This window comes from Anoplopoma fimbria, chromosome 19 (assembly GCF_027596085.1).
Source record: "Anoplopoma fimbria isolate UVic2021 breed Golden Eagle Sablefish chromosome 19, Afim_UVic_2022, whole genome shotgun sequence".
In the NCBI taxonomy this organism is placed as follows: domain Eukaryota; kingdom Metazoa; phylum Chordata; class Actinopteri; order Perciformes; family Anoplopomatidae; genus Anoplopoma; species Anoplopoma fimbria.
In genome coordinates, this window is record NC_072467.1 from 16,217,559 (window position 1) to 16,242,724 (window position 25,166).

Consider the following 25,166-nt stretch of genomic DNA (forward strand, 5'->3'; position numbering starts at 1 on the left):
ACCTGTGTTTCAAGGTTAGGGGAATTTTTGCGATGGAGTTGGAAAGTTCAGCAGACTTTACCTCTTCTAAAGCAGTGATGGGACAGCAGCTGGACAGCTTACTGTCCTCATCAAAACAGAGCAGAGAATACCTCTTAGCTCAGATGTGCAGGTACATTTAGGAGGATCGTGACTGAAGCCCTGTCATTGTTTCATTGATAAATAATGCATGGACACACCTGATTGAACCTTAAAGCCTTTGACGGCGTTCTAAAGGCAGTGAATTAATATTTCTGTGCATTTGTTTGTTTTTTCTGGTCATTTTTTAATTTTCAATTTGGGCAAACATGCACTGTGACTGATAGATGTTGACACAGCAAGTCAAATGCTACAGTATCGACCACATTGCCATTGCATTAAACAGATGCACTCACCTAATTTTGAATGAATAGTTTTAATTGAAATTAACACATATCTTACAATGTTTTTACGCTTAATTCCAATGAAGACTTTGACATCTCGCGGTTCCTTTCTGATAGTAAAGCTCAGATCTCCGAGGGCCCTGAAAGAAGCATACATCCTAACATTGTGATAAATGGGCTTCATGTATTCCAAAGGGGCGCCCCTCCTGGCCAATCAGGGTGCCTGCAGTAGCTTCGACACCACCCCCCAGCGGCCGCACAGGCGCACTGAGCTCCCAACTGCCATTTTGTGGCAGAGGCTACTCTGCTAAAGCGGGAGAGGGATTAAAACAAACTGCGAAGAAGCCTGCATTTCTCTCCAGCCTGTTTAACTTTGTAGCACAGACTCTCTGCTTTCGGCTGAGTTGAACGGGGAGAGAAACGCCCAAAGAAGAGGTAAAGTATCACTACTTTTCTGATCAGGGGGGAGTTTGCAGGATCTTTAATCGGCCTCTAGGTGTCACGATGGGGCTCTGGGTCCGGGCAGCTCGTCGGAGAGTGTTTGTCTCCCTCTATCGTTATTGAAAACCCCGTCAAAATGCGTTTAAATAACCCTAGTAGTCATAAATGTACACACAACCCGCTGTATTTGACACGTATCCGTCAAAATATCGTCGATGGTAACTTACGATTACTTCAACGATTTGGTTGGAGAGTTTAGGCCAAGGCGTCCATTTTCTCGCTTCTTTGTTTGCCGTCTTTACAGCCTTGACGACATGGAAACTGGCGGGTTTAAGTTGTCGCCCTTGGCTAACATTAGCTCGTTTGCGTTAGCCAATACGGGCTAGGTTTAACACAAGCATCCTACATGTCCGATGACATGACAATGTGTGTTTGCACACGAACACCCGCGCGGTGTTTTGCCTCGCTCCGTGACGTTTCACACCAACTCAAACCTGTTCTTGAAGGAATCAAGGTAGCAGCTCACGGTAGCCAACAGCTAGCGGTAGCTAGGTCTGCCTGAAGCTAGGCCTCCCCCACCCAAGTCACTCATCTGCGTTACGGTTCAAGAGTGCAGAAAGCGCTGGAGTCCCCCAGAAAGTAACCACATTAAGTCATGTTTTTGTATTTAACTGAGCTGGCTGTGGTCGCACCTGCCACTACTGTCACTGAAGTTGTTCTCGGTTCAAAACGCGTTTCTGGTGGCGGAGTAAACCCGCGGAGTGTGACGCTCAGGCCGGCGCAGGTCAGGTAATGACGAGGCATCGAGTTAAACGACAGCCGCTGATTCAAACACACCAAATACACGATATGTGTTCCCCGAAAATCAGCCACCTCCTGTTGTTAAATATTACATTTCTCCTCCCTTTTTTTTGCCGCAATGGTTTTGTGGTCGGATTTGGCAGTTGTTGTTGCACCCGCCGCCCGCTTGTCTCTATTCTAAGCCCACCTTGAGCATCATAGCCACAGATATATATTATAGCAGAGAGCTCCCTCTACGATTCGGCTAGGAGAGCTACAAAAATACCGCTGTATAAATGCTGGGCGAGGAGGCGACAGCTGCCCGACAGGGCGCCCGGTGTCATTGCCGTGTTGTGGTAAATCTGTCTCAAAGCATCTATGAAGGCCTTTACAACAGCCTTCCCAGCTTCCACCATTAAGTGTCATTAAGACAAGTGGACATAAAAACCTGAAAAACAAACGGATGTTATTCTCACAAACACGGCCACGCAGCTGCTACACTTGTATCAGTAACCATATACAGTTTACATTAACCAAGATCCATTAAGACCAGAATGCAGCTGTGGTATATATATATGAGATGACTAGGCTCTGAGTTTTAACTTATTAGATACAGTGGGTGTAAAAGAAAATAGCCACATCTTCCAAAATATGAGTCATGTCGCAGTATTTGAATTTAGTGGTAAATGAGGCAAGGTCAAAGAGTTCAACCATCGTTTTGACAAATGTCGAACAATGGCCTTCAGAGTCGGGAGACACACCAATTATTGGACCTCTGTGAATGTGTGGCAATTCAGCATGGACCAAAAATCATGAGTGACTTTTTCTGTGCTCTCAAAACAAGGGGCAATATGATTTTGAGGGTGTGGAATGTTCATAAATAATTTCAAGGCCTGTAGTTCTCTATCAATATTTGTACCGAGGGCAAAAACACTGATTAAAAAATATATTTTCTTGTACGAAACATTAAAAAAACAGCTTTAATGCATATCTGGGTACAGAGTCAAACTGCTCAGTACACACAGAGGGGCGTTTTACAGTCCAAGAATGAACTTGACACTGCCCTCTCTTTTGCAATTTCTTGTTAGTTATCAGCCAAGTGTGAAACTCTCACATATTAACTGTTTATGTAGTGTCCCGCACTGTTTATGAAATATTTGAATATACATTTGTATCCCGGCGTATGTTGAAGAAAAAGCAGGGTCGCGCAGTTTTCTGCTTTGAATTGATGTTCACAAAAACAGTTAATTTTGCACAGCCTGTTCTACCCATTTGCATGAATTCCTCATGCTATTTTTCCTTCCTGGGTTTACAAAGGGGGATGTACAACCACAGGCTTGGAAGTTATTTTTGAACATCATTTTACAAGTTCAAAATCCTATTTACCCTTATTTGGGTCCACGTTTTCCCATCCACTTATCAAATCTACTCCTGCTTCATCTGGATGCAAAAGGAGCTCTTGCTCAGTATAATGTTGTTCCTCCTAAAGAGGACGACTCTGTGTGAATGCAAGGTGTTTTTTTCAAACACTGGGAGGAACAACTGCCTGTTAAATAAACGTTGGATTTGCATTCTTGTCTGCTGAGCTTGAAGAATAAAAAATGAAGATGAGATACCAGAGGGAATGTGATGGTTTACAGTGAAGTAATAGCCTGGAAGCCTCAGCTGAGAGCAAGTGCCCTGAACAGAACAGTTAACATTGTCAGAGATGTGTAGGCTTTTAAAGTCACTGTTTCTGTATGTGCAGGAAACATCTGGGTGTATCACTGCAGCTGTGTAACATTTCCCTCTTCCCTCCCTCAGGTTGGCAGGGACAGTCAGGTAGCAGGCATTTGGTTCAGCAAAGCTCAGCAGAAAGCAAAAGGGAGAGCGGCTGTATCACTACCCCGCATGCTGCAGCCCTGCCAGCAGAAATCATGAAAACAGTCAATTTATCGTTGCTATTCCAGGTAACACTAGTAGTGTTAAGTGCCAACACTTTTACAACAATGGGCTGTTATGTATGTCACACTCAATCCCACCTTATTTCATCAAACTCATTGCATGTAGACAACCAACAATTTCAGTCAAAGAGACTTAAAAGCAGTTGAACATAAAGTGAACTAAGCTCTGCTAGCCAACTCCCTGTGGGTGGATCCAAGAAGAATGTTCAGAGCTTGTATTTGGCGTTTAACTTCTGATTGACACATCCTGACAGCAAACCACGCTCAGTAGCGCTAGGATTTTTTATGTTTTACTGTTACTTAAAAACACTGTCTTCCTGGTAATGTTTTCTTTCCCAAAATCCCCCCCCCCCAAAAAAGGTAGTGTAGGATAAAAAGTAGGGTAGTGTAGGTAGGTTTTTGGTGAGAATTTCATTAAATTTGAAAAAGTTCAATTTTAGTTGTTTGACCACGCTCAGCACTGACGTGATTCAAGAATGGAGAGAACTTGGAATCAGATCAGAGACACATAAAGTGAAGGTTCAGCTCTATGGTGGGAGTTAAACACATTGGTTTACAGTCCTGTGTGATGAAAGGGTTTGCAGGTTTTTATTGCAATAAGACTAGTTTTCTCTCCAAGGTTGTGTTTTTTGAAGACCCTAATTAGGTATCCATGTCATGGTGAGTTGCAGGTTAAATGTGCGTACTCGTCCATTATGTCAGACTGAACACCACTGTATTAGAGCAAACATGTTACCAGGAATACACTGCTAGATTGTGTCTGTTTCCACATATTTCAGTTCCTACCCAGCATGGACGGAGGGCCAACAGAGGGTGTAGGGGTGGTGGAGGTCCCGCCCAAAGACTTCCCCTCCATCCAGGCCATTCACAGCCAGGATGCCATGGTGGCTGACCTCCTCCAGCAAGCTGCAGAGGCCGGGGGCGTGGTGGAGGGACAAGCAGGAGTTGTCCTGGAGCAAGGTTCTTACTAATTGAACATGAAGTGGTCCCACATGTAAAAAAAAAAAAAAAAAAAAAAAAAAAGAGCACAAAGTAGTAGATTCCTAGTTCAAGTAGAAGCACTTACTGCAAGCTTTTTGTGGGGAATTTGGTTAAATGTTTTATTCCCAGCAATGTTGTGTTTCAGGTCACGGGGACGGAATGGTAGCAGCCGCCCAGGCCCAGCAGTTGATGGAAGCTGGGATGGGGATTGGTGTGGACGGCGGAGCAGGGGTTGAAATGATGGTTATGGATTCGCTGGATCCTACCCTGTTGCAGATGAAGACTGAGGTACGCTCACTGTCAAGAGCTTTGTGTCTGATGTGACATGAGGGTTGTCCAGACTTGGAAGCCAAAGCAGGACGCAGGCTTGGTCTCAAAATAAAGTTTGTTTTGATGTCGCTGTCCGCTAGAACTGAGGAGAACTTATTCCCCTGCTGGAGTATGTCGCTCTGCCCAACATTGAATGCAACAGCCCATTAAGATGTTGTTGGTATGCAGGTGATCGATGCTGCAGTGGGGGGATCATCAGCTACCCTGGGTGTTGTCGGAGGGGTGGCGGGCGCAGCTCACCAAGCAACTGTAACAACAGTGGACCAGACCCAAATCATCACACTGCAGGTAGGCGCTCCTCTGAAGCCATTTCACGTGATAGCCTCCTCCAGTTATTTCCTCTTGTAAAGCTGTTGGGTGGCTGCTGACCTCACGTCCCCTCGTTCTCAGGTGGTGAACATGGAGGAGCAGGCGGCCCTGGGTCTCGGGGAGCTCCAGCTGGTCCAGGTGCCGGTCTCTGCCACCACCGTGGAGGCCCTGCAGCAAGGCACCTTTGTAGACACCACTGCTATGCCAAAGGACGGAGACCCGGTCATCTGCCACACCCTGCCACTGCCGGAGGGCTTTCAGGTAAACAAACAGACACACTCGTGGTAAGGCTTTAACTCAATCATATATGGCTGACTGCATTTGAAAGTTAGCAGATGCATCCCTTTTTAGGCCCTTGGCAGAAATCACATAATAAAGGAGTCTTGCTATTTGATTGCGATTCACGTGTCAACTTTACAAAGCCATCTCAATGTATCACATCTTCATTTTTCTATATTAGTGCACATGGCTAAACATTTTTTTTAATTAATGCGAATAGGAATGCACCGATACCACTTTTTTCATTGCAAGTACTTACATTAGGGTTATTGTTGACTTAAGAACTAAATGATGCCATTACAATTCTAACATAACAATCTGACAAGTAGAGATGTTAATATTTAACCGTTTATTAAAAGATTTTAATAAAAGCTGCGCTGTCCTTGAGTGAGACAGTGAAATCCAAGTTGCTCCCCTGTGAACTTCGCAGCAGCACACTGCTCCTTCAAATGCTTAGAATGAGTTAAATGTAGAGGTCAAATTTAATGCATGTACCTGTATGTTTATGACGTTTGTATGTTTTTTTGTTTTTTTTTACCTCAGCAGGAGGATTGGGACGCCTGAACTACTAGCGAATGAATAAGAATTGTCAGTTTGCAGTCAAATATGTTAATATGAAAATTACAGGAATTTTAGCCTTTCTTAAGCTGACTTATTCTGGCTGCCTTTAAAATAAGTACCCATTTTTTGTTCAGTAAGGAAAGAAATGGCAGATAATTTCTCTTTTGCACTTCAGCAACTACGACCTGTATTAGTGGTTAATTGACAATTAATTAATTTGATGTGTAGGTGGTTAAGGTTGGCGCAAATGGGGAGGTGGAGACAGTGGAGCAGGAAGAGGGAGGAGAAGCCCACCCTGAAGAGGAGGAAGACGAGGAGGTGGGGAACCAGCTGCTGGACGAAGTGGAGGAGGAGCCCATGCAGCCTCAGAATGAGGACCCGACCTGGGCTAAAGACCCAGACTATCAGCCCCCATCCGGAGCTCTCAAGAAGAACAAGAAGGCAAGATAGTTGTGTGGTATCAGACTCTTTGTTATAGGGGATGTGATTTTTCTAACATGCTAAAAGGGGATACTTTTATTGTCGTCCGCTTACGATGAGGTGTAATGGTTTTTCCAGGGTAAAAAGAGTCGTCTGCGTTACGCTGAAGGAGATAAGGACATGGATGTCAGTGTCTATGACTTTGAAGAGGAACAGCAGGAGGGCCTTCTGTCTGAGGTCAATGCTGAGAAGGTCGTGGGCAACATGAAACCACCCAAACCCACCAAGATCAAGAAGAAAGGTGAGACACTGCTGTTTGCTGGACTGAGGGCGTAATGGGAGGGACATTTTTAGTCACTGCTGTTGGAGCTTGATTTGAACTGACTCTTCAAAGTTGTTTGTGTTGAAACACAGTCATAATTGTCTTGTTCCACCCAGATAGACCACATGCTGTTGTTTTGTTAAACTGCCATATGAGCCCGTTTGCTCCTGACCACTGGATTCTAACCATCACTCTTAAGTTTAGTAAACATAAGTAGCTGTTCTATACTCTGCAACAGACTGTGATACACTGAAGTTACCTCAAATTCATTTTCACAGTGCTTACTGCATACCCACAATGCATTGCAATCCTACGTTAGATCAGATCTCATTTAGCTGCTCTATCACAGCCGGTGTTCCTCTGGGGTCCACTTGAAAACTTCAGATTCAGTGACGATACAATTGATACCACTTATAACAAATCCTATGCACATACAAGTACATTGAGTATAAATGCCAATAACAAAGCAACATGTATCTCTCACACTATGAACTTTAACTATATGTACTGTATAATATAACATACAACATTAGCTATAACACTAGAACTCTGGGACATCTCCCTATTCATTTTGGGTTGTAGCTGTTGTGGTTTTGGGCCAATCAAACGTTGCATTAAATCAAATACATTTGTCTGGAGAAGTTTAAGTACTACTTAGTGCTGGGTGACTTTGGTCAATACCTTAAAGCCATCCAGTACTGACACCCAGCCCTAGGTAACGCTGGGTGATGATTCTGTGTCTGTCATTGTTGTGTGTCAGGAGTGAAGAAGACGTTTCAGTGTGAGCTGTGTAGCTACACGTGCCCACGACGCTCCAACCTGGACAGACACATGAAGAGCCATACGGACGAGAGACCTCACAAGTGTCACCTGTGTGGAAGAGCCTTCAGGACGGTCACCCTGCTAAGAAACCATCTCAACACACACACTGGTATACACTAACCACACGTCTTCATAAAAACAATAACAGTGGTAGTTGAAAGAGGAGACAGAACAATGGATACGTTTTTTTTAAATACCATGCAACAATGATTTATTCACGCAGGAACTCGTCCACACAAGTGCACAGACTGCGATATGGCTTTCGTGACTAGTGGAGAGTTGGTCCGTCATCGCCGCTACAAACACACCCATGAGAAACCCTTCAAATGCTCCATGTGTGACTACGCCAGTGTGGAGGTAAACCGAGCTTCTGTCTGCTTGCGTTTTTGTGAAGTTTTCAAAGTGCAATGTATTACATTTCCACACAAATGTTCACCCACTCCTTAGTAGAGGGAACTAAGGTCTTTCCGAGCATAAACTAAAAGGCAACTCAACAGAAATTATTACAATTGTTTATAACAATTTGCTATTAGCTGAGCTATTTCGCTGCGGTGGATGAGTGGTGGACTCTGTCAGAGCTTTATTATAGCTTTACAGTGTTCTGATATGTGACTGTGATGTGTTCGTGTTTGGATATTGTGTAGGTGAGCAAGCTAAAGCGTCACATCCGTTCCCACACTGGTGAGCGTCCATTCCAGTGCAGTCTTTGCAGCTACGCCAGCAGAGACACATACAAGCTGAAGAGACACATGAGGACACACTCAGGTAAAAAGGACACCTTTACTACCTTTACTTAAAGATGTGTAGGAGGAACAAGAGGCCGTTTTTAGAGATACAGGACCAGTATTGTTTTTAAAATAATTCATATGAAAGGGGTCAGATTTAGCTCCCTTACAAAATAATGTATCCCAATCAAAAGGATAGGAGTTCATTTGACCTTTTTAAGAACTAGACTAGTTGTCAACTACAACCAACAACATAATTATACTTAACTTACAGCAAATACTAATGCACACAGGATTGTTAAAATACTTTTGGGGTAATTCATAAATTGTGTTTCATACCTCCTGCATATTGTTACTGCTTAGGATTGTTTTGTATTTTTTTAATGTTCTGTTAGATTATAAAAATGAATGAAACACCTGTCTACAATCTCAACACTCTTCTCAGGAGAGAAACCTTACGAGTGCTACATCTGCCATGCCCGATTCACCCAGAGTGGAACCATGAAGATGCACATTCTGCAGAAACACACAGAGAACGTGGCCAAATTCCACTGTCCACACTGTGACACTGTCATCGCACGCAAGAGCGACTTGGGTAACACACTCACACACACTCTCGCACACACAGTGTCAATTTAGCAGCCAGATGAGATATTTTACTTTTATATTTCCTTAATGTGTTTTTATTTTGACATCTGTGTGCTTCTTCAGGTGTCCATCTTCGTAAGCAGCACTCATTCATTGAGACTGGAAAGAAGTGTCGGTACTGCGACGCCGTTTTTCATGAGCGATACGCCCTGATCCAGCACCAGAAGTCCCATAAGAACGAGAAGCGGTTCAAATGCGACATGTGTGACTACTGCTGCCGCCAGGTGTGTACATACAAATATCTCTGTTGAGTGATTTATTGGGTTACCATACTCGGAGCAAACAAGGAATTTCATTTTAGTATCAGATATCACTCACACAAGCCAGTACCACTGCATTTATAAAAATCAATAACGTTTTAGTTGAGTAATAACAAGAACAAGAGTCTACAGCCACTATATTATACTATAGCAACTCTGAGAGTTATTGTGTTTATCAAATTGATCATCTCAGTTTAGTGGGTTTGCTGGTAGATGTTAAATATTTTTACTGTACAAGTAAAAAGTTTGACCATCTCTGGGCACTACAGGAAAAGAGAGGATTATCAAAGTCATTAGGATGCACCCTCTGTAGACCATGAAGGCCATTCATCCAGTAGTCGTCAAGGTATTTAATTCTGGACCTAAGTGATGGACAGACCCAACGACAGACCAACATTGCCTTCTACCATGGCTAAAAAAAATAATTTGAATGGATAAACAGTCCCTTCCAAAACACAAGAGATCAGCATTTCAGCTTTTATGTCAAGGTATTCACATCTAAATCTGTTAACAACTTAATTGATGGCACCTATTAAGATGCATTTCTCTTTAAATTGGCGTGTTTCAATTGAAAGACAAGTGTTTCTGAAGACTTCTGAGTTCATTCTGCTGCTGCCATCATGTGTTACATCATCTATGTAGATCAATGAGCCTGTCTACCAGAAGCAGACATGCAGACAAGCCATGACATTACCTCTGGAGTGTTTCACACATGAGCTTGTGTGTTTGGGGTCATGAGCTTATCCTTTCTTCCACCTCACACATTAGCCTTTCCATCACTTTGGTAAAGGTTAATCTTAACCTCATCGGTCCATTTAACTTTGTCCCAGAACTTCTTTTTTGTTTTCTTTTGCAGAACCCTTTTTAGTCGTATTGCTGATGAATGGTTTGCATCTTCTGCTGTAACCTCTGCAGGGCTTCAGACTGCGACCAAAATGGCATACGCGTGTAGGTTGCGGTGCACAGCTTGTGTATGTAGCCGTGGGAAACTCTGAAAAATCACCCATTTAGTTAGCATGTTGGTAAATGTACTTAAGTACTTTCCATCACTGATTTCCAACATGCTGTAACAAAATAATTTGCTGGTGCTACCAACTGATAAAGTTGGTAGCACCAGTGCTACCAGTGGAAAAGTTAAGTCTGGAGCCCGGCTCTGGACTTTTGTTCCCGGAGTATTTGACAAAAGGGGCTTTGTGAGACCTCCACTCCTGCCGACTGAGGGTTGTTGTTGATGTCACTGATGTCACTGGTTTTTCTGTACAGCTCTCACAATGTCATCAACTGCTGATGTCTGATTGGTCTACTGGTTTGACGTATTATGCTCTGTATATCATTTTTATATCAAACCCAAATGTTTTTTAGTATACAGCAAAACTAAAGGATTTTTACCTCACAGTTCCAATGGTTTCAGGGGGAACTGTATAGTGCTCACTGTGTAACTCCGGTGTCTTGCATGCTGCTGGGTCCAGGAGCGCCACATGGTCATGCACCGTCGGACTCACACTGGAGAGAAACCATACGCCTGCAGCCAGTGTGAGAAGACCTTCAGACAGAAGCAGCTGCTGGACATGCACTTCAAACGCTACCACGACCCCAACTTTGTCCCCACCGCCTTCGTCTGCCCCAAGTGTAGCAAGACCTTCACTCGCAGGGTACGGCTCTCTTTTTTTTTACCCGTTACACACCTAAAGTGAACTCTTAGATGCAAATTAGTTATTGATTATTAAAGTCAATAGACTATCTAACAGTGTGTTCTTGTAGAACACCATGGCTCGGCACTCTGAGAACTGCACTGGTGAGGTGGAGGATGCTGAGAATGGAGCCCCACCCCCAAAGAAAGGGAGGAGAGGAAGAAAGAGGAAGATGAGGAGCAGGAGAGATGAGGATGACAGCGGTGAGAATCTTTACATTGTATGCAACTGTTGGCACGATGCTGTGTTTTCTCTGTTCTGATTAGTTGATCTGATGTCTGTCTTGTTGTTTCTCTGTGATGCAGAGGAGGATCATGCTGAACTGGATGAGGAGGAGGAAGAGGAGGAGGATGGTGAAGGTGACGGCGAGGAAGAAGCATCCCTGCTACAGGAAGAGGAGGAGCCTGAAAGCATGGAACTGGACCAGGCCCCTGCTGCAATCCCGGTACCGGCTCCTGAGGAGCCACCGGTCAAGAGGAAACGAGGCCGGCCCCCAAAGAACGCACCCAAACCTCCAACACCCAGCAAGTCAGCCAGGGTGGCTGCCAAGGCGGCTGCTTCTGGTGAGAACACTGACCACTGACCTGAAGTTTTATTAGACGAGAAATTTGAAAAAAATGGTTGTTTGATCCCTGTCAGTCATGATCAAACTGCTGACTGGAAGTATCAAGTTAAGCCCTATCTGTTGGATAAAAAGCCTAAACTAGCATACCCCAAATGAAGCTTAGGAATATGATTTCATTGTAAGTAAATCTATTTCTATTACCATTACAGAGTAAATGGAGATGCAATGAAGGAAAAAATAAGATTTTTATTCTATTATATTTTATCATCTAAATTTCAAGGAAAATATCACTATTATATCCAAGATTGATAACATTGACAATAATGAAACTGAAAGTCTTCATCTACTCTTTGCTACAACCAGGACTGTATTTTGATGAAAATACAGATATTTTAAAAACATGTTTAAGACATGTTTATTGTGTACAAGTTGACTGTTCGCTGGGAGATTTACTTTAAAACATTGTTTGTTTATATAGCCATGTTACATATAACATAAATCTCCCCAAAATATTGAAATAGTACTAAACACAATGATAATGGATCAATATTCATAAAAGACTGAAGAGCTCCATGCTTTAATGGTATCATAGCTGCTTTCTCTTGCCATCTGGTGGCTGTATGGAAGTACTAAGAGCCAGAGGTCGCTTGAGGTGAATCTTACAGCGTCATGTAAAGAGTTTGCAACTCAAGGCAACCGCTTTCAGAAAGGTAGGCGTATACGAGAGTTGTTTTTACGTGTGTAAATGAACCGTGAAACTAGAAACCTTAGCTTCATGACCTTTCTTTCTTTCATATAATGTTCAGCGTTTGGATCAAATGTCATGTAATGAGTTTGCAACTCTTCTCACAGCAGCTCTTTCTTTTCAATTATGGAAAAACAAAAAAAACAAATGTGTCTTTTAAAACTGCACTGCAAAACAGGACTATAAAGATTTCCTTTACAGTACATGTGCTCTCTTTTATTGCCATAACCCTGAATGCAGCTCTGAAGTTCCATATGTGCTGTGTTTTGCAGCTGCTGCCTTCATTCAGGTGGAGGATGAGAGCACTGGAGCAGTGGAGAACATCATAGTGAAGAAGGAGGAAGGCGACGCCTCTGTGGCGACGCCTCTGGAGCAGGGAGTGGCTCTGACCGTGGAGGGGGTGGAGCTAGACGGGGAAGGGGTGGAGACTGTTGAGCTGGCCGTGAACGAGGAGACGGCTACCGCTGCCGCCAACGGAGATCTGACGCCAGAGATGATCCTCAGCATGATGGACCGGTGAACCTGACACACAGCCACACATGTAGCCGGACTATGAGTAAAAACTGGCTAACATTTCCACATCCTTGGCCTTCCCCTCATGTACCATCTGTGTGAGTTTGTAGTGGCAGCCACTTTGCCTCCGTTGAAGTGGCTGAAAAAAGATGGCGGTGGAAAATCAACTATGCGTAAAGAAGGGAAGCATGTAAATATTTACACACACTAACTTCAGATCCATGTACATCAACTGCATACTGATAGTGGGTCACACACACACACACACACACACACACACACAAGCAATCCCACTGTGTCATCACCCCCGTCATACACAGATATCGTCCAAGCTAATGACAGACTGCTCTCTGCTCTTAAATGCTTTTTTTTGTTTGAATGTCTTCTGAATGATTCATTGTGTATTTTGCTACTTGTTTCTACCCAAAGCCACATCCTGTGTCAGTCCCTACCCACACACTCTGCAGTGAATCTCTCAGCTCTTCTACATGTCGCTCTGCCAAATGGAGACATTATCTGATCTACTTTCACTTTTTACTTGCTTGCTTTTCTCGCAACTTCGCAGTTTTTTGCTAATTCCAAGCCTTTATATGTGTAAATATAGATATAAATGTAGTTTTTTCCTAATGAAACCTAGTATATGGTACTTGGGTTTGTCTCTGAGATTCCACAACTCAGTCATCTGTATATTGTTTCTCCCTAAAGGTATGGTTTTCCTCCGTGGCCTGTGTAAACACATGGTCCACGTGGTGGCTTTTGTCACTGATTCTGTTTATTCATGAGAAAATGGACACAGGACGATCATTTCTAATGAAATGACGTCAGCGATAACTGTGTTTCCGCTGTTTGACATCCACACCACCAGCAGACGACCTCGTTCTAATGGAAACTTGTCCTCAGTCAGCTCATGCAAATGGAAAAACTCGGTTTCCCAGCACCACAGTATGTTTTTTATTTTCTCCTTCCTGTCACTGATGGAAGATATGTGTCGTTCACCGTTAATGTTCCTCCTCCTCCTGTTCTGCATTTTGAAGGAGCTAGTTTGCCGTCACATAAACTGAATGATCCCTGCCGGTTGTGGGAAATGCAGATAATCCAGATTTAGTTGGTAAAACGTTGTTCTATAGTTGTGATTTTGAACATTCCAAATACTTCAATTAACATGGAATTATGTCAAAGCATCTGAATCTTGTCCCTCGCAGTTACAGGCAGCAGCAGACTCAAACATCGTTCTACAAGGTCATTACAGCCGCTCTTTCATTTCCTTTGAAATGTATCCACTCCTCCGTTAATATTGGTATTGGAACTAGGGATGCATGATATTGACTGATGCTACCGATAAAATAACTGATAATGTCACATTTTTGTTTTTGAAAATGAGGTTATAACCTGTAGTTAATGCACTTCTGAGAGTAAGAAAAGCTATGATGTAATGAGCTGTGATTCCGCCCCTACTGTATGTGAGTGTCAATAAAGCAATTTGGCTTTTTATCATCAGCTGATTATTTATCGGCTATAATTTCATTATTAGAATAATGCATATTAATATAAATTAGCCCTGGTCAATCAATAATTTATCTATGTTATATATTGTGTGCATTTATAGTTACTATTTTTGTGAGGCTGGTTTCACCTATAAAGGAGGTGTTTTGAGTATCTGCTGAATGACAAAACTGTTCGGCACTCATCCAAAAGCTTATACTGAATGATGTTCAGAGTGTATGTAATAACAGCAAAACGGCCTTCTTCTTCTTTTCGTTTGGCAGGTTTTATACTGTTTGCTGTAGGCCTAAAATGTGACTTAATAAAGTTCTCCAGGTCCGTCACTCCAAATCAAAGTGATCCCTGATGTTAACCCTGTATTTACAAAAACACAGGCTTAAGATCGCCTGGGTGAATGAAGATGAGAACAAAAAGGATTTGGTCTGAATTTCAACAAATCAAATGATTTGATTCCTATAAAGATGTTAATCCTGGCACTTTCCTTATGAGCTTGACCACAGGTTATGATTTTTTTTTATGTGGCCTTCCTGCTGTTATAAAAATAAACAAAAATACCTGTTATTGTTAGAACCACTTCTGTAGCATCACAATGGTCAGAGGCCCACTACTGTAAAACCAGGCTGTAAAGAAACATGGACACAGAAAGACAGGGGTGCCTAGACACTGATGAAAGGTGTCTTGATTAAATTAATGTTATCAAATTGACACTGAAACATCGAGTCTGCGACTGTACTGCTGTGGTATGACATCTCACTAGGGAGACCAAAATGTCCCGTCATCAACCGATCATGTTATTGTTCTGCAGGCGGACGGATGGACGACGGATGTTGGATGTTTGACTGTTCCCATAGCAACTGCATTGCTTTTTGTTTGCACATTGCTCGTTTGTGTTTTGGCAGAAGAATTGACAGAGAACGTTTTTTTAAGATGGGTTTTTAAACGCATCCCTATTTTTTCTGAGCAGGAAAACAGAAGAAACCTTGGTCATGTCATGTTGGAAAGATGAGACACTGTACAGCTGATGAAAAATAAAATCATCCTAATGGGCCTGTGACTACTGCATGCTGCTTTTCTTTCAATCAGTGTGTGTGCTTTTCTAGTGCAGGACAGCAAAACACATGTAGAGAGGATTGATGATATGGATACAAAATCTTTGTAGCAATGTGATATTCCATTGTTTTTGTTAGCCATTGACACAAAACTACTCTGCTTGGATTATATAATAATAATTTGTGTTTGATAAGGTGACCCATCTAACACCTACCTCTGGGAGTTTCATGATGTAGTTAATAGAGCTTTGGCTTCTGCATTTATTAGTTTATAAAGTCAAAATGACAAGTAAGCTAACTAACTGACCCCTGTGTTTAAGGTTGGCGTAATGAAACAGTACCATCAACATCGACCTGTTTACAGTGGGTCCAAATCAAGAGGTACCGTCCACGAGGGACATTCAGTTCATCCAGTGTCCTAATTCCTCATTTCAGAAGTTAACTATCGGACCCCAGATGTTGCTTCTTCAGCTGGGTGTGTGTGCCCTGCAGGCTTCAGGTTTACACATCACGTATGTGTAAGTTACATACTTGACCATGATTGGCTTCCAAGCTAGTTATGTCCTAAAATCCTACACGTAATACATCTGAACAACGTAAATGGTTAATGGACTTACGTTCTAGTCTTCCCACCCCTCAAAGCGCTTCAACACTACACCTATTCACACCCATTCATACGCTGATGGCACAGCCTACAGAAGCAAGTAAAGTGTCTGGCCCAAGGGCACATTGACATTGACTGGAGGGTCTGGGGATCGAACCGCTGATCTTGTGATTGAAAGACCTATACTATTGATGTAGGTCTGTAATAGGCCTATTCTAGAACATGAATAATATGGGCGTCTGGTAGTGAGGAAAGGTACAGCACATATTATTAATCCAACACTGGGGCAGGGTGCCAGGAAGAAATGAAAGGTGGCTGTACAAAATTATGAGCGGGAAATGTTTTTCATAAAAGATAAGTATGGATATAACAATGCAAATAAAAACAACTACATAGGCTACCGTTCAAAACATTTATGAATCAGAGCACTCTTTGCTCGCATGTTTCCGTGCCAGGGACTATACAAAGTCCAACATTTAAGTAACAAGTGAATCTAACAGGATGGCACCAACGTGTTCAATTCATTTCAATTCATCATATCAGGAAATAGGATTGTCTGTGATATTCATGTGTTTGTTCTCTGTGTTCTAACAGCTCCATGGTTTCCTTCCATGACATTAAAGACATCTGAAGCAGTTGAAACAAGTCACCAGTTTAGAAATGTGTGTTCTACAACACAAAAGGCTGACATCTGGCAGATTGTAACTGACAGTCTTGGGTGTGTTTCCCTTCAGTTTTCACTTACAGTAAATATGGTTAGGTTCCTGAAAAAGGACCTTCCATTCCTCACTGAATAGGGTAACATAGTGAGGACTTGGACAGACAATAAATAATAACATAATTAGTTATCTTACGAGGTTATAGAAGATTGGATTGGACTATTAATTATTGATGAACAGTGGATAATCTATGCTTTTCTCCATTTATTCAGGCAATCCCATCGAAATTAACAGATTTCTTCCCCTTTAAATTATTGTTATAAATGTTGCTATGACTGAGCCTTTAAAAAGAGAAAGTGATACACCTCACTATTTTACCAAAGCACCTGTCCCTGGTGTTCCCAATCAGCAATCAACACTCCTTTTGTTCCATAAATAGGACCTTCAGAGGTCCTTAACACAAAGTAAACTTGAATTATTTTAGGCTACCGTTCAAAACATTTATGAATCAGAGCACTCACAACAGAACGTAGCAGTAGCATAGCGCTACACCACACCTTTGTTTGAAGCAAAGGTTTTAAGAAACAACAGATGCAGCTCGTCTTCTCTACCTTCACTACAACGGTGACTCTACGTGGAACAGGATGTGCGCGTCGAAGTTCACAAGCAAAAATAAATTGTGCAAAACAAGCATGCACGGGTGGAAAAGAGGAAGTAGGTTACATGAGGCCACACATCTATGAGAAAGAAATCTGGTGTTGGTTGGAGTGTGTGTGTGTGTGTGTGTGTGTGTGTGTGTGTGTGTGTGTGTGTGTGTGTGTGTGTGTGTGTGTGTGTGTGTGTGTGTGTGTCTGTCTGCACACTTTTGATATCGTCACACTACATTCTCTGATTTCTGCTGCAACACCTTTGTCCTCTTATCTCTCCTCGGCACTGGATGATTACAGATGTATACGGACTATTATTATTTTCCATCAGAACATATGGGTTGTTAACTCCATGTGTTTCCTTTAATTATTTGTTCCTAATGTATAGATAATGTGGTGTAAAACACATTCATTTTCTGTCAGGATAGGAGTAGCAGAGAAGCAGTAGATGATCACAGCTTCACTTCTTGTGATTTGTTTTCTCATCCATCTCTTAATTTTATTGAAGTCTACAGGATGAACTCCGTCTCCCAGAACCTACGAGGTAAGCCACCGTCATCAATGCTGATTTTCAGTACCAATACCCGATGGATTTTAAATGTTTGACCTCATGTACAACACATCACATGTTAAAACTGATGCAGTCTGAGGCAACAGCCCTGTGATACATCCACCAGAATGAAGATCGTAATGTTCAGGGGGTCTTTTAAACAGTTTTAGGGAGGTGTTGATTCAACTTTATGCTCATTTTGGAGTCTGTACATTGAGATGCTGTTGAATTGTATTGAGCTTTACTTGACCTTATTGCTTAAAGGCTTAAAGCGTGGGTGGGTAATGATTTTGGAAAAAGGTTTTGTCCATTCAATCCTCTATCTTCTTACATACAGTCTATGGTTCAATCACATCATTCAGCCAAAATGTATTGATGGACGAGCTATCTGCCTGTCTACCTACCGACCATTCGCTGCATGTCACCGGAGTCTTCTACAAGCTGCTAGTTTGACAGCTTAATTGAGAGCTGCAGGAATGAGTCCTAAAGGCCAGAGATGAGTCAGCACTTTAACACTTCCGGTTCCCTCATCTTGAAGTCAATGTGTTTTGGGTTAGATGTCTGAAATAAGGTCTGTGGTTAACACAAGATGAAGAGATTTGAACGTTTTGTTCTATGGTTTAAAATACATCAGTTAAAATACCTTGTTTGTTAATTGTGAAGCTTTTATGTGTCTTAAAAAAAGGTAGTTGCTAACAAGTGTCTAAATGAGACGACTAAACGTCTTCATAACAACCAAACGTGGTGTAGTTTGTTTTTAGAGTCGAACGTTAGCTTTTTTACTTCTGCTGATTGTAATCACGCTTCAAAAATTCATAAAAGTGTTGTTTATTTTTACAAAGATTATCTTTCTGAACAAAATGTGTATTTATCATGATTGTTCGCCTACAGAGCTTATTTTCTGCAATGATAAAAACGTTTTTTTGTTGAGGGAACCAGTGATGCTTACTCCCTGTATGACAACAAAAACACATCATCACTGAAGCATTCTATAGCAATGTTCGTTGTTCACGTTCATAATGATAATTTTGGGGGAGTGGCTTTGGGGGGAGGTCTGACGGGATGGACTGTAGGTGGTGAGGACTTTGCGACTTTCTTGCTAGATTTAGCAACTTTTGGGGCTAATGCTACTAGCTACTTTCATTAAAAAACAGTTGGCAACACTGGGCTTGGTCTTTAGGTTGGATGATTTAAAAAATCTAGCGTACTCTTGCTGGTCTCTCCAATTTTTCCGACCCCAGCTTTATTTTAGAAGCATTTTTGTTTTGTAGTTTATGGTTTAAAATATGCAAAAAATATGATATGATCCTAAATGTGACAAGTGTAATGCCAAAAACACAAACATGAGCCTTTGAAATGTGTAAAAACTTTAGATTTTTTTTTAAACTGTTAGACTGCAGGTCAACCAGCTGCAGAATAAATAAAATAATTAATGCTGCATCATATGTGTTGTATCAAAGTCACACACACACACACACACACACACACACACACACACACACACACACACACACACACACACACACACACACACACACACACACACACACACACACACACACACTAACACACACACACACACACACTGGCTTCACAAACATCCGTAGGACTCAAGCTAAAGTTGGCTGTTTCAAAGGTCAAATGCTATGAGTCAGCTGCGTTTCCATTGTAACAGTATAACTGGTCCAACAGACTAAGAGAAGGGAACATGACTCAAATGGTGGTTTGTTAGTAATGTTATGAACAGAGCAGAGTGGTTGACCTTATGCTGTCAACTGCTCATAGTGTGAACATGTCTGTGAGGGCCCAAACCATAATATACCTAATATATCAACTACAAACTGATACCAACAGGAGAGGCCTAAGCTGTGATGTCTTCATGAACACAACTCTCTCTAACAATTGTCGTGTTTTTAAAGAAACATATATTCACGTGAGAACAACTGCTTAACTTTAACTCTTTATTAGCATAACTCGTCCATAACTTCACTCAGCCAAAGAACCATTGCCATGCATCACCTATCTTCCCCTTGGTCCCAAGTCCCTACATGTAAGGCTTCTTGTTGTCATCGAACAAGCATACCTTGAACATCTAAGTACAAACATACATTTATAACAAATACCAAAACAATCCCTTAATTTCCTTGTGTTGAACATATGTTGGGGTTTTGCTCGCATGTTTCCGTGCCAGGGACTATTCAAAGTCCAACATTTAACTTGTGTAACAAGTGAATCACTAGGATGGCACCAACGTGTTCTATTCATTTCAATTCATCATATCAAGAAATAGGATTGTCTGTGATATTCATGTGTTTGTTCTCTGTGTATTAACAGCTCCATGGTTTCCTACCATGACATTAAAGACATCTCAAGCGGTTGAAACAAGTCACCAGTTTAGAAATGTGTGTTCTACAACACAAAAGGCTGACATCTGGCAGATTGTAACTGACAGTCTTGGGTGTGTTTCCCTTCAGTTTTCACTTACAGTAAATATGGTTAGGTTCCTGAAAAAGGACCTTCCATTCCTCACTGAATAGGGTAACATAGTGAGGACTTGGACAGACAATAAATAATAACATAATTAGTTATCTTACGAGGTTATAGAAGATTGGATTGGACTATTAATTATTGATGAACAGTGGATAATCTATGCTTTTCTCCACTTATTCAGGCAATCCCATCGAAATTAACAGATTTCTTCCCCTTTAAATTATTGTTATAAAGGCTATGACTGAGCCTTTAAAAAGAGAAAGTGATACACCTCACTATTTTACCAAAGCACCTGTCCCTGGTGTTCCCAATCAGCAATCAACACTCCTTTTGTTCCATAAATAGGACCTTCAGAGGTCCTTAACACAAAGTAAACTTGAATTATCTTAAGAGGTTCTCTATACAATATCCAGAGCATGAATAAAGTAGTAAACATCTATTGTTATGCAAAGATATAGAGGGGTAATGTGCACCCGAGCAGCGAATTAAGTATTTCTCCCTGTTTATGTGTGTGATGTTATCTGAGCCTCTCCTTGCTTTGTTACATAGCCAGCTGGCTGCACCTGCTTCTAGTGCATGTTAGTGCATGTGAGCCTGTCCATCTCATGGCTGATGCTCTGCACTGCTCTCATACAGCAGGTGCAGCCATAACCGCTTCTTCTTGTAATGCATGACAGTGTTTGTAACCTGTGATCAGATCAGATCTCAGAGCTGCTGAAGCCTCACAGAGTCTGTCTGGTGACGCCTGTCGTTCTGAACCACTCCGGTCAGCCATGTGGGAAATTGGCCAACAGGCTTTTGGTGAGTGATGGACACATTCTCCACCTGGGACAATATAGACTTTTAATCTAATATTAAGTTGGTTATGTTGCTTAGTGTGTATCAAAACCAGTGCAAATTAGATATGATATATTTGGATTAAATGAGCAGAAGTCAGATAATTATATAGATATATGTGAAGGACTAGTGTCCACAAATTTGTATCATGGTCCTGTCCTGTTTGATCACTGTTGCCCAGTGTTCTTGGGCCCAGACCCTTGGGTCCATTAAAGCCCAAGGCCACTGTGTGTCACTTGGTTTGTGGCATTTTGTTTAATTTTGTCCATGAATATGTGAACTAAAGTGCAATAACAACTGAAATGTATTAAGGTGACACCTGATCTGACTTGTTGAGGGACCCAGTCTCAAATCTAATTTCAAGACTAATTAACTAAAACCCTATATCCCTGGTACAATGCTGTACATCAGATGCAACATGCAACAACCAGCTGTGGGTCTGTCAGTCCCTATCTAACGTTATGTCTCTCTCCTCCTTCTCATCATGTCTTTCTGTTATAGGTACTGAGTCTATGGAGAGGGTACCTGGTGATAAACAAGCAACCTCTCAGGGTAAATCACACCTGTTAAAGGCAGTGTGTAGCTTTAGGTGGCATCTAGCTGTGTGGTTGTAAATTGAATACTGGCTTACCAAGACTGTAGTAACATGAGTCGGCGAGTGCAAAACCGTGGTAACGCTCTTCTCCGCACTCGATCATCCATACCGTAACAACACTACTTAAGGAGCAACGGAAATCAGACATCAGCTGGCGATGCCATGGTTTTTGTACTCTTTGGCTCATGTTTCCGCAGTTTCACAAGAATGTTAGAAAACTACCCTACTACGGTGGCCTTTGGGTAACTTAAAAATACAAAAAGCATTCTCTAGAGCCTGTGTTGGGTTTGTCTGTTCTGGGCTTCTGTAGAAACATGGCAGACTACGTCTAGAAGACCTGCCCCTATGTAGATATAAAAATAACTATTATTAGGGTAATATTATAAGGTTATTATACACTTTAAAAAACAGTTATAAACATTATATTCCATTTTTAATAAAAGATCCACCAAATTGCTTCACACTGTACCTTTAAAACATCTATCTTGGCACATTTTATGGTATGGTTTGATAAATCTGGTTTTACTTTTCTCACTGGGTTTGATCTGTGACACTTCTCATCCTCAGCTCTCCTATGTGTCAAAAGATGAAGGATCGTTAGATTGGGGTTGCAAAAGGGTGTCAGTTATGCCACATATGTTTCGCTTCATTTTCAGGACTTTATATACACAAAAATCCCACAAACAAAATAATATACACACTAATGTTACTTACCTAAAATATTTATTTGGGTCGCGGGTGCTCCAGCTCTACCTGGGGAACCCGAGGTGTTCCAAGGCCAGATGGGATATAAAGGCTCTCCTTCATATTCTGGGTCTACCCTGGACCTCTTACCAGTTGGACGTGACCAAAAACCTCTAAAGGGAGCCGATCCTGATCAGATGTCCGAAACGCCTCAGCTGGCCCCTTTGGTCACAAAGGATCAGCGGCTCTACTCTGAGCTCCATCCGGATGTCTGAGCTCTTCACCCTATCTCTAAGGCTGAGCCTCGCCACCACACGAAGGAAGCTCATTACGGCCGCTTGTATACGCAATCACCTTCTTCCAGTCACTTCCCAAAGTGAGGGTCGGAACGAAGATTGACAGGAAATCGAGAGCTTCCCCCTACGGCTCAGCTCCCTCTTCACCACAACGGTCCGGTTCAACGGCTGTAGCACCAAGACCCTGAGATACTGGTTCGATTCCCGGCCAATGCAGGACACTTTTTGGGCGGCTGTGGCACATGAGGTAGAGCGCTTGTCCCGTAACCACAAGGTTGGTGGTTCAAACCCCTCTACCGGCAACATGCCGAGGTGTCCTTGAGCAAGACACCTAACCCCAAGTTGCTCCCCGGGCGCTTCATTGCAGCCCACTGCTCCTCCGGGATGGGTTAAATGCAGAGAAATAATTTCCCCATTGTGGGACTAATAAAGGCTTAATTATTATTATTATTATTATTATTACTTGAACTCCCTCGGTTTGTGCTGTGACTCCCAACCCCCAACTCCCAACCCCAACGGAGCAATCTGTCAGAGAACGATGGCCTCAGAGGTACTGACTCTATTTCCAAATACTTCACACTTAGCTGCAAAATGCAGCCAACAAAACCACATCATCTGCAAAGAGCAGAAATGCAAGTCAGAGTTCTCCAAACTGGACACTCCGTCCCCCCGGCTGCGCCATGAGATCCTGTACATAAAATCACAAACAGGATGGTGATAGGGGACCCCCCTGGCGGAGGCCAACACGCACTGGAAACGTGTTTGACCTTGTGCCGAGTTTACGGACACGGCTCTCACTTTGGTCAAACAAGGACCGGAAAGCTCGCAGCAATGACCTAGGTACCCTGTGTTCCCGCTGTACCTCCCCACATGACTCCCAGATAGACACGGCTGTAAGCCTTCTCCAAGTCCACGAAACACTTTAGACACAATAGGCAAACTCCCATAACACCTTCAACAGACCTCCGAGGGTAAAGAGCTGGTCCACTGGTCCATGGCCCGGACAGAATCTGAATTGCTCCGATAGGATCTGAGGTTTGACAAGCAGTCAAACGGTACAATATATGTAATGAATTTATATTGAGGAATGTCTTTTGTTAGGTGCAATATTACAATGGACTTTGACACTATTGTCTTTACATGATTTATATGTGGTTTCCAGCATAGTTTATGGTCTTTGTGTTTTGAAACAGCCCTGTTTCTCATGGTGACCAGGTTTTAATGGAACCACTTTCCTGTATGCGTGGTAACTATTTATGAAGAGTAAAGCTGCTTTTTCAGCACAAATTAAATACCATCTGCCTTCATTGTATAGGGGTGGAGGCAAAATAAAATAAAAACCTGGACAAATAAAACCAAAATGTAGAGACAGATATTGGGAAACTTTTAACCACCATGGTCATTAAAGAGTATTTTTGTGACGGCCTAAGTAGGATTTTATTTGTCCCCCTTTTCTCATTTCCTCTTTGTGTGTGTGTCTATGTGTACAGGTGGAGAGCACTTTCAGCTACTTGGAGATTTGTTCAATCATCATTCAAAGTCTCAGAGAGGTCACATTTTTTATTAAACTCATACTTCTTTATGATAGTTTATCAAGTGGTTTTCTTTTTCCATTCCATTTTTTCATCCTGTATGCAAGGCCTTTATTCCATTTATTCCACATCCTTGATATCAAATATCAGTTTCCTCTACTAGTTCAACTATTAAAAGCCCAAATACTCACTATTTAACTATTTTGAGTGTTTTTTGACTTTACTTGTTAACTAGTGAGACTTAAAGTGTTCAACAATTGAGCTAGTGAAAGTGAAAATTCTCAAAAGTTATACTATTTGCATGGAATGCTAATGAGTTCCGAAAAAGAAGCATTCATTAAGGCTTCCTATTGGTTCACCAGTTCAAAATTTAATAAAAAAAACAACCATTCATGACTGCTTCACTTGCATGTTGCGCATTAGTTAACATGTTTGTCAAAAATGCTGACTAGTTAACTAGTCGTGGGTCTATTTGGACCTTACTAGTTAACTAGTGAGGTTTAAAATGTTCACTCTCATTTACTGCAACTAGTGTAACTAGTAAGCATTTTGGCTGTCACTAGTTCAGCTAGTGGAGGAAGGTTACATCAAGGATATGGAATAAATGCTCTAACAGCCTTCTATAATCCTATGTTTCCATTCAGTAAAGCAGTAAAGGTAAATAGGTGAGCAATATACCCTATAAAGTAGGGTGATCATTGTGAAATTTGGTGAGATTGAATATTTCAATTTATATAGATGAAAAGCAAAACAAAGTGTTTTTGGCTTATATGTTTTTTGTACTTTTCAACGTTTAATGTTATCATACATATATGTTATAACGCATGTTTTGCAGGTTGTGCTGGTGACAGACGGGCATGCTCTGTCCTTCAGTGTATCGCACGTTGAGGATCTTGAGGCCATGGTTAGTCACATGACCGCCACTCTGAAGAGGGTTTTCCCTGATTCCTCACCAGGGTGAGTCTCACTCAACCCCCTCACCCA

General features: G+C 41.9%; 2 protein-coding genes across 3 annotated transcripts in view; both read left to right on the forward strand.

Annotated features, from left to right (window-relative positions):
- Positions 1-484: 484 nt before the first annotated feature.
- Positions 485-15,282, forward strand: LOC129107831 (transcriptional repressor CTCF-like). Of its 2 annotated transcripts, XM_054619403.1 has the most exons (17): positions 485-836; positions 3,426-3,571; positions 4,345-4,525; positions 4,692-4,834; positions 5,045-5,164; positions 5,267-5,446; positions 6,254-6,466; positions 6,584-6,746; positions 7,528-7,698; positions 7,813-7,946; positions 8,234-8,354; positions 8,760-8,909; positions 9,026-9,186; positions 10,692-10,874; positions 10,984-11,116; positions 11,219-11,476; positions 12,496-15,282. In XM_054619403.1, exons 2-17 carry the CDS (start codon positions 3,539-3,541, stop codon positions 12,741-12,743), a joined length of 2,592 nt encoding a protein of 863 aa, XP_054475378.1. In that variant the 5' UTR covers positions 485-836; positions 3,426-3,538; the 3' UTR covers positions 12,744-15,282. The 2 variants fall into 2 exon arrangements, with proteins under 2 accessions (XP_054475378.1, XP_054475379.1); XM_054619404.1 differs by lacking the exon at positions 3,426-3,571.
- A 2,356-nt stretch (positions 15,283-17,638) lies between these two features.
- carmil2 (capping protein regulator and myosin 1 linker 2) overlaps positions 17,639-25,166 on the forward strand; it is a 54,769-nt gene continuing 47,241 nt past the window's right edge. Inside the window, exons 1-5 of the mRNA XM_054620746.1 lie at positions 17,639-17,742; positions 20,936-21,039; positions 21,577-21,627; positions 24,141-24,200; positions 25,018-25,139. Of these exons, the coding sequence (XP_054476721.1) occupies positions 17,715-17,742; positions 20,936-21,039; positions 21,577-21,627; positions 24,141-24,200; positions 25,018-25,139 (365 nt within the window). The 5' untranslated portion in view covers positions 17,639-17,714. The remainder of the gene's footprint in view (positions 17,743-20,935; positions 21,040-21,576; positions 21,628-24,140; positions 24,201-25,017; positions 25,140-25,166) is intronic.

Bases quoted from the DNA above. Each gene is read 5' to 3' on its own strand.
- LOC129107831 (XM_054619403.1), top strand. From the start codon at position 3,539: ATGAAAACAGTCAATTTATCGTTGCTATTCCAG. The intron at 6,467-6,583 runs GCAAGATAGTTG...TGGTTTTTCCAG, and splicing joins CTCTCAAGAAGAACAAGAAG to GGTAAAAAGAGTCGTCTGCG. The intron at 7,947-8,233 runs GTAAACCGAGCT...GATATTGTGTAG, and splicing joins GTGACTACGCCAGTGTGGAG to GTGAGCAAGCTAAAGCGTCA.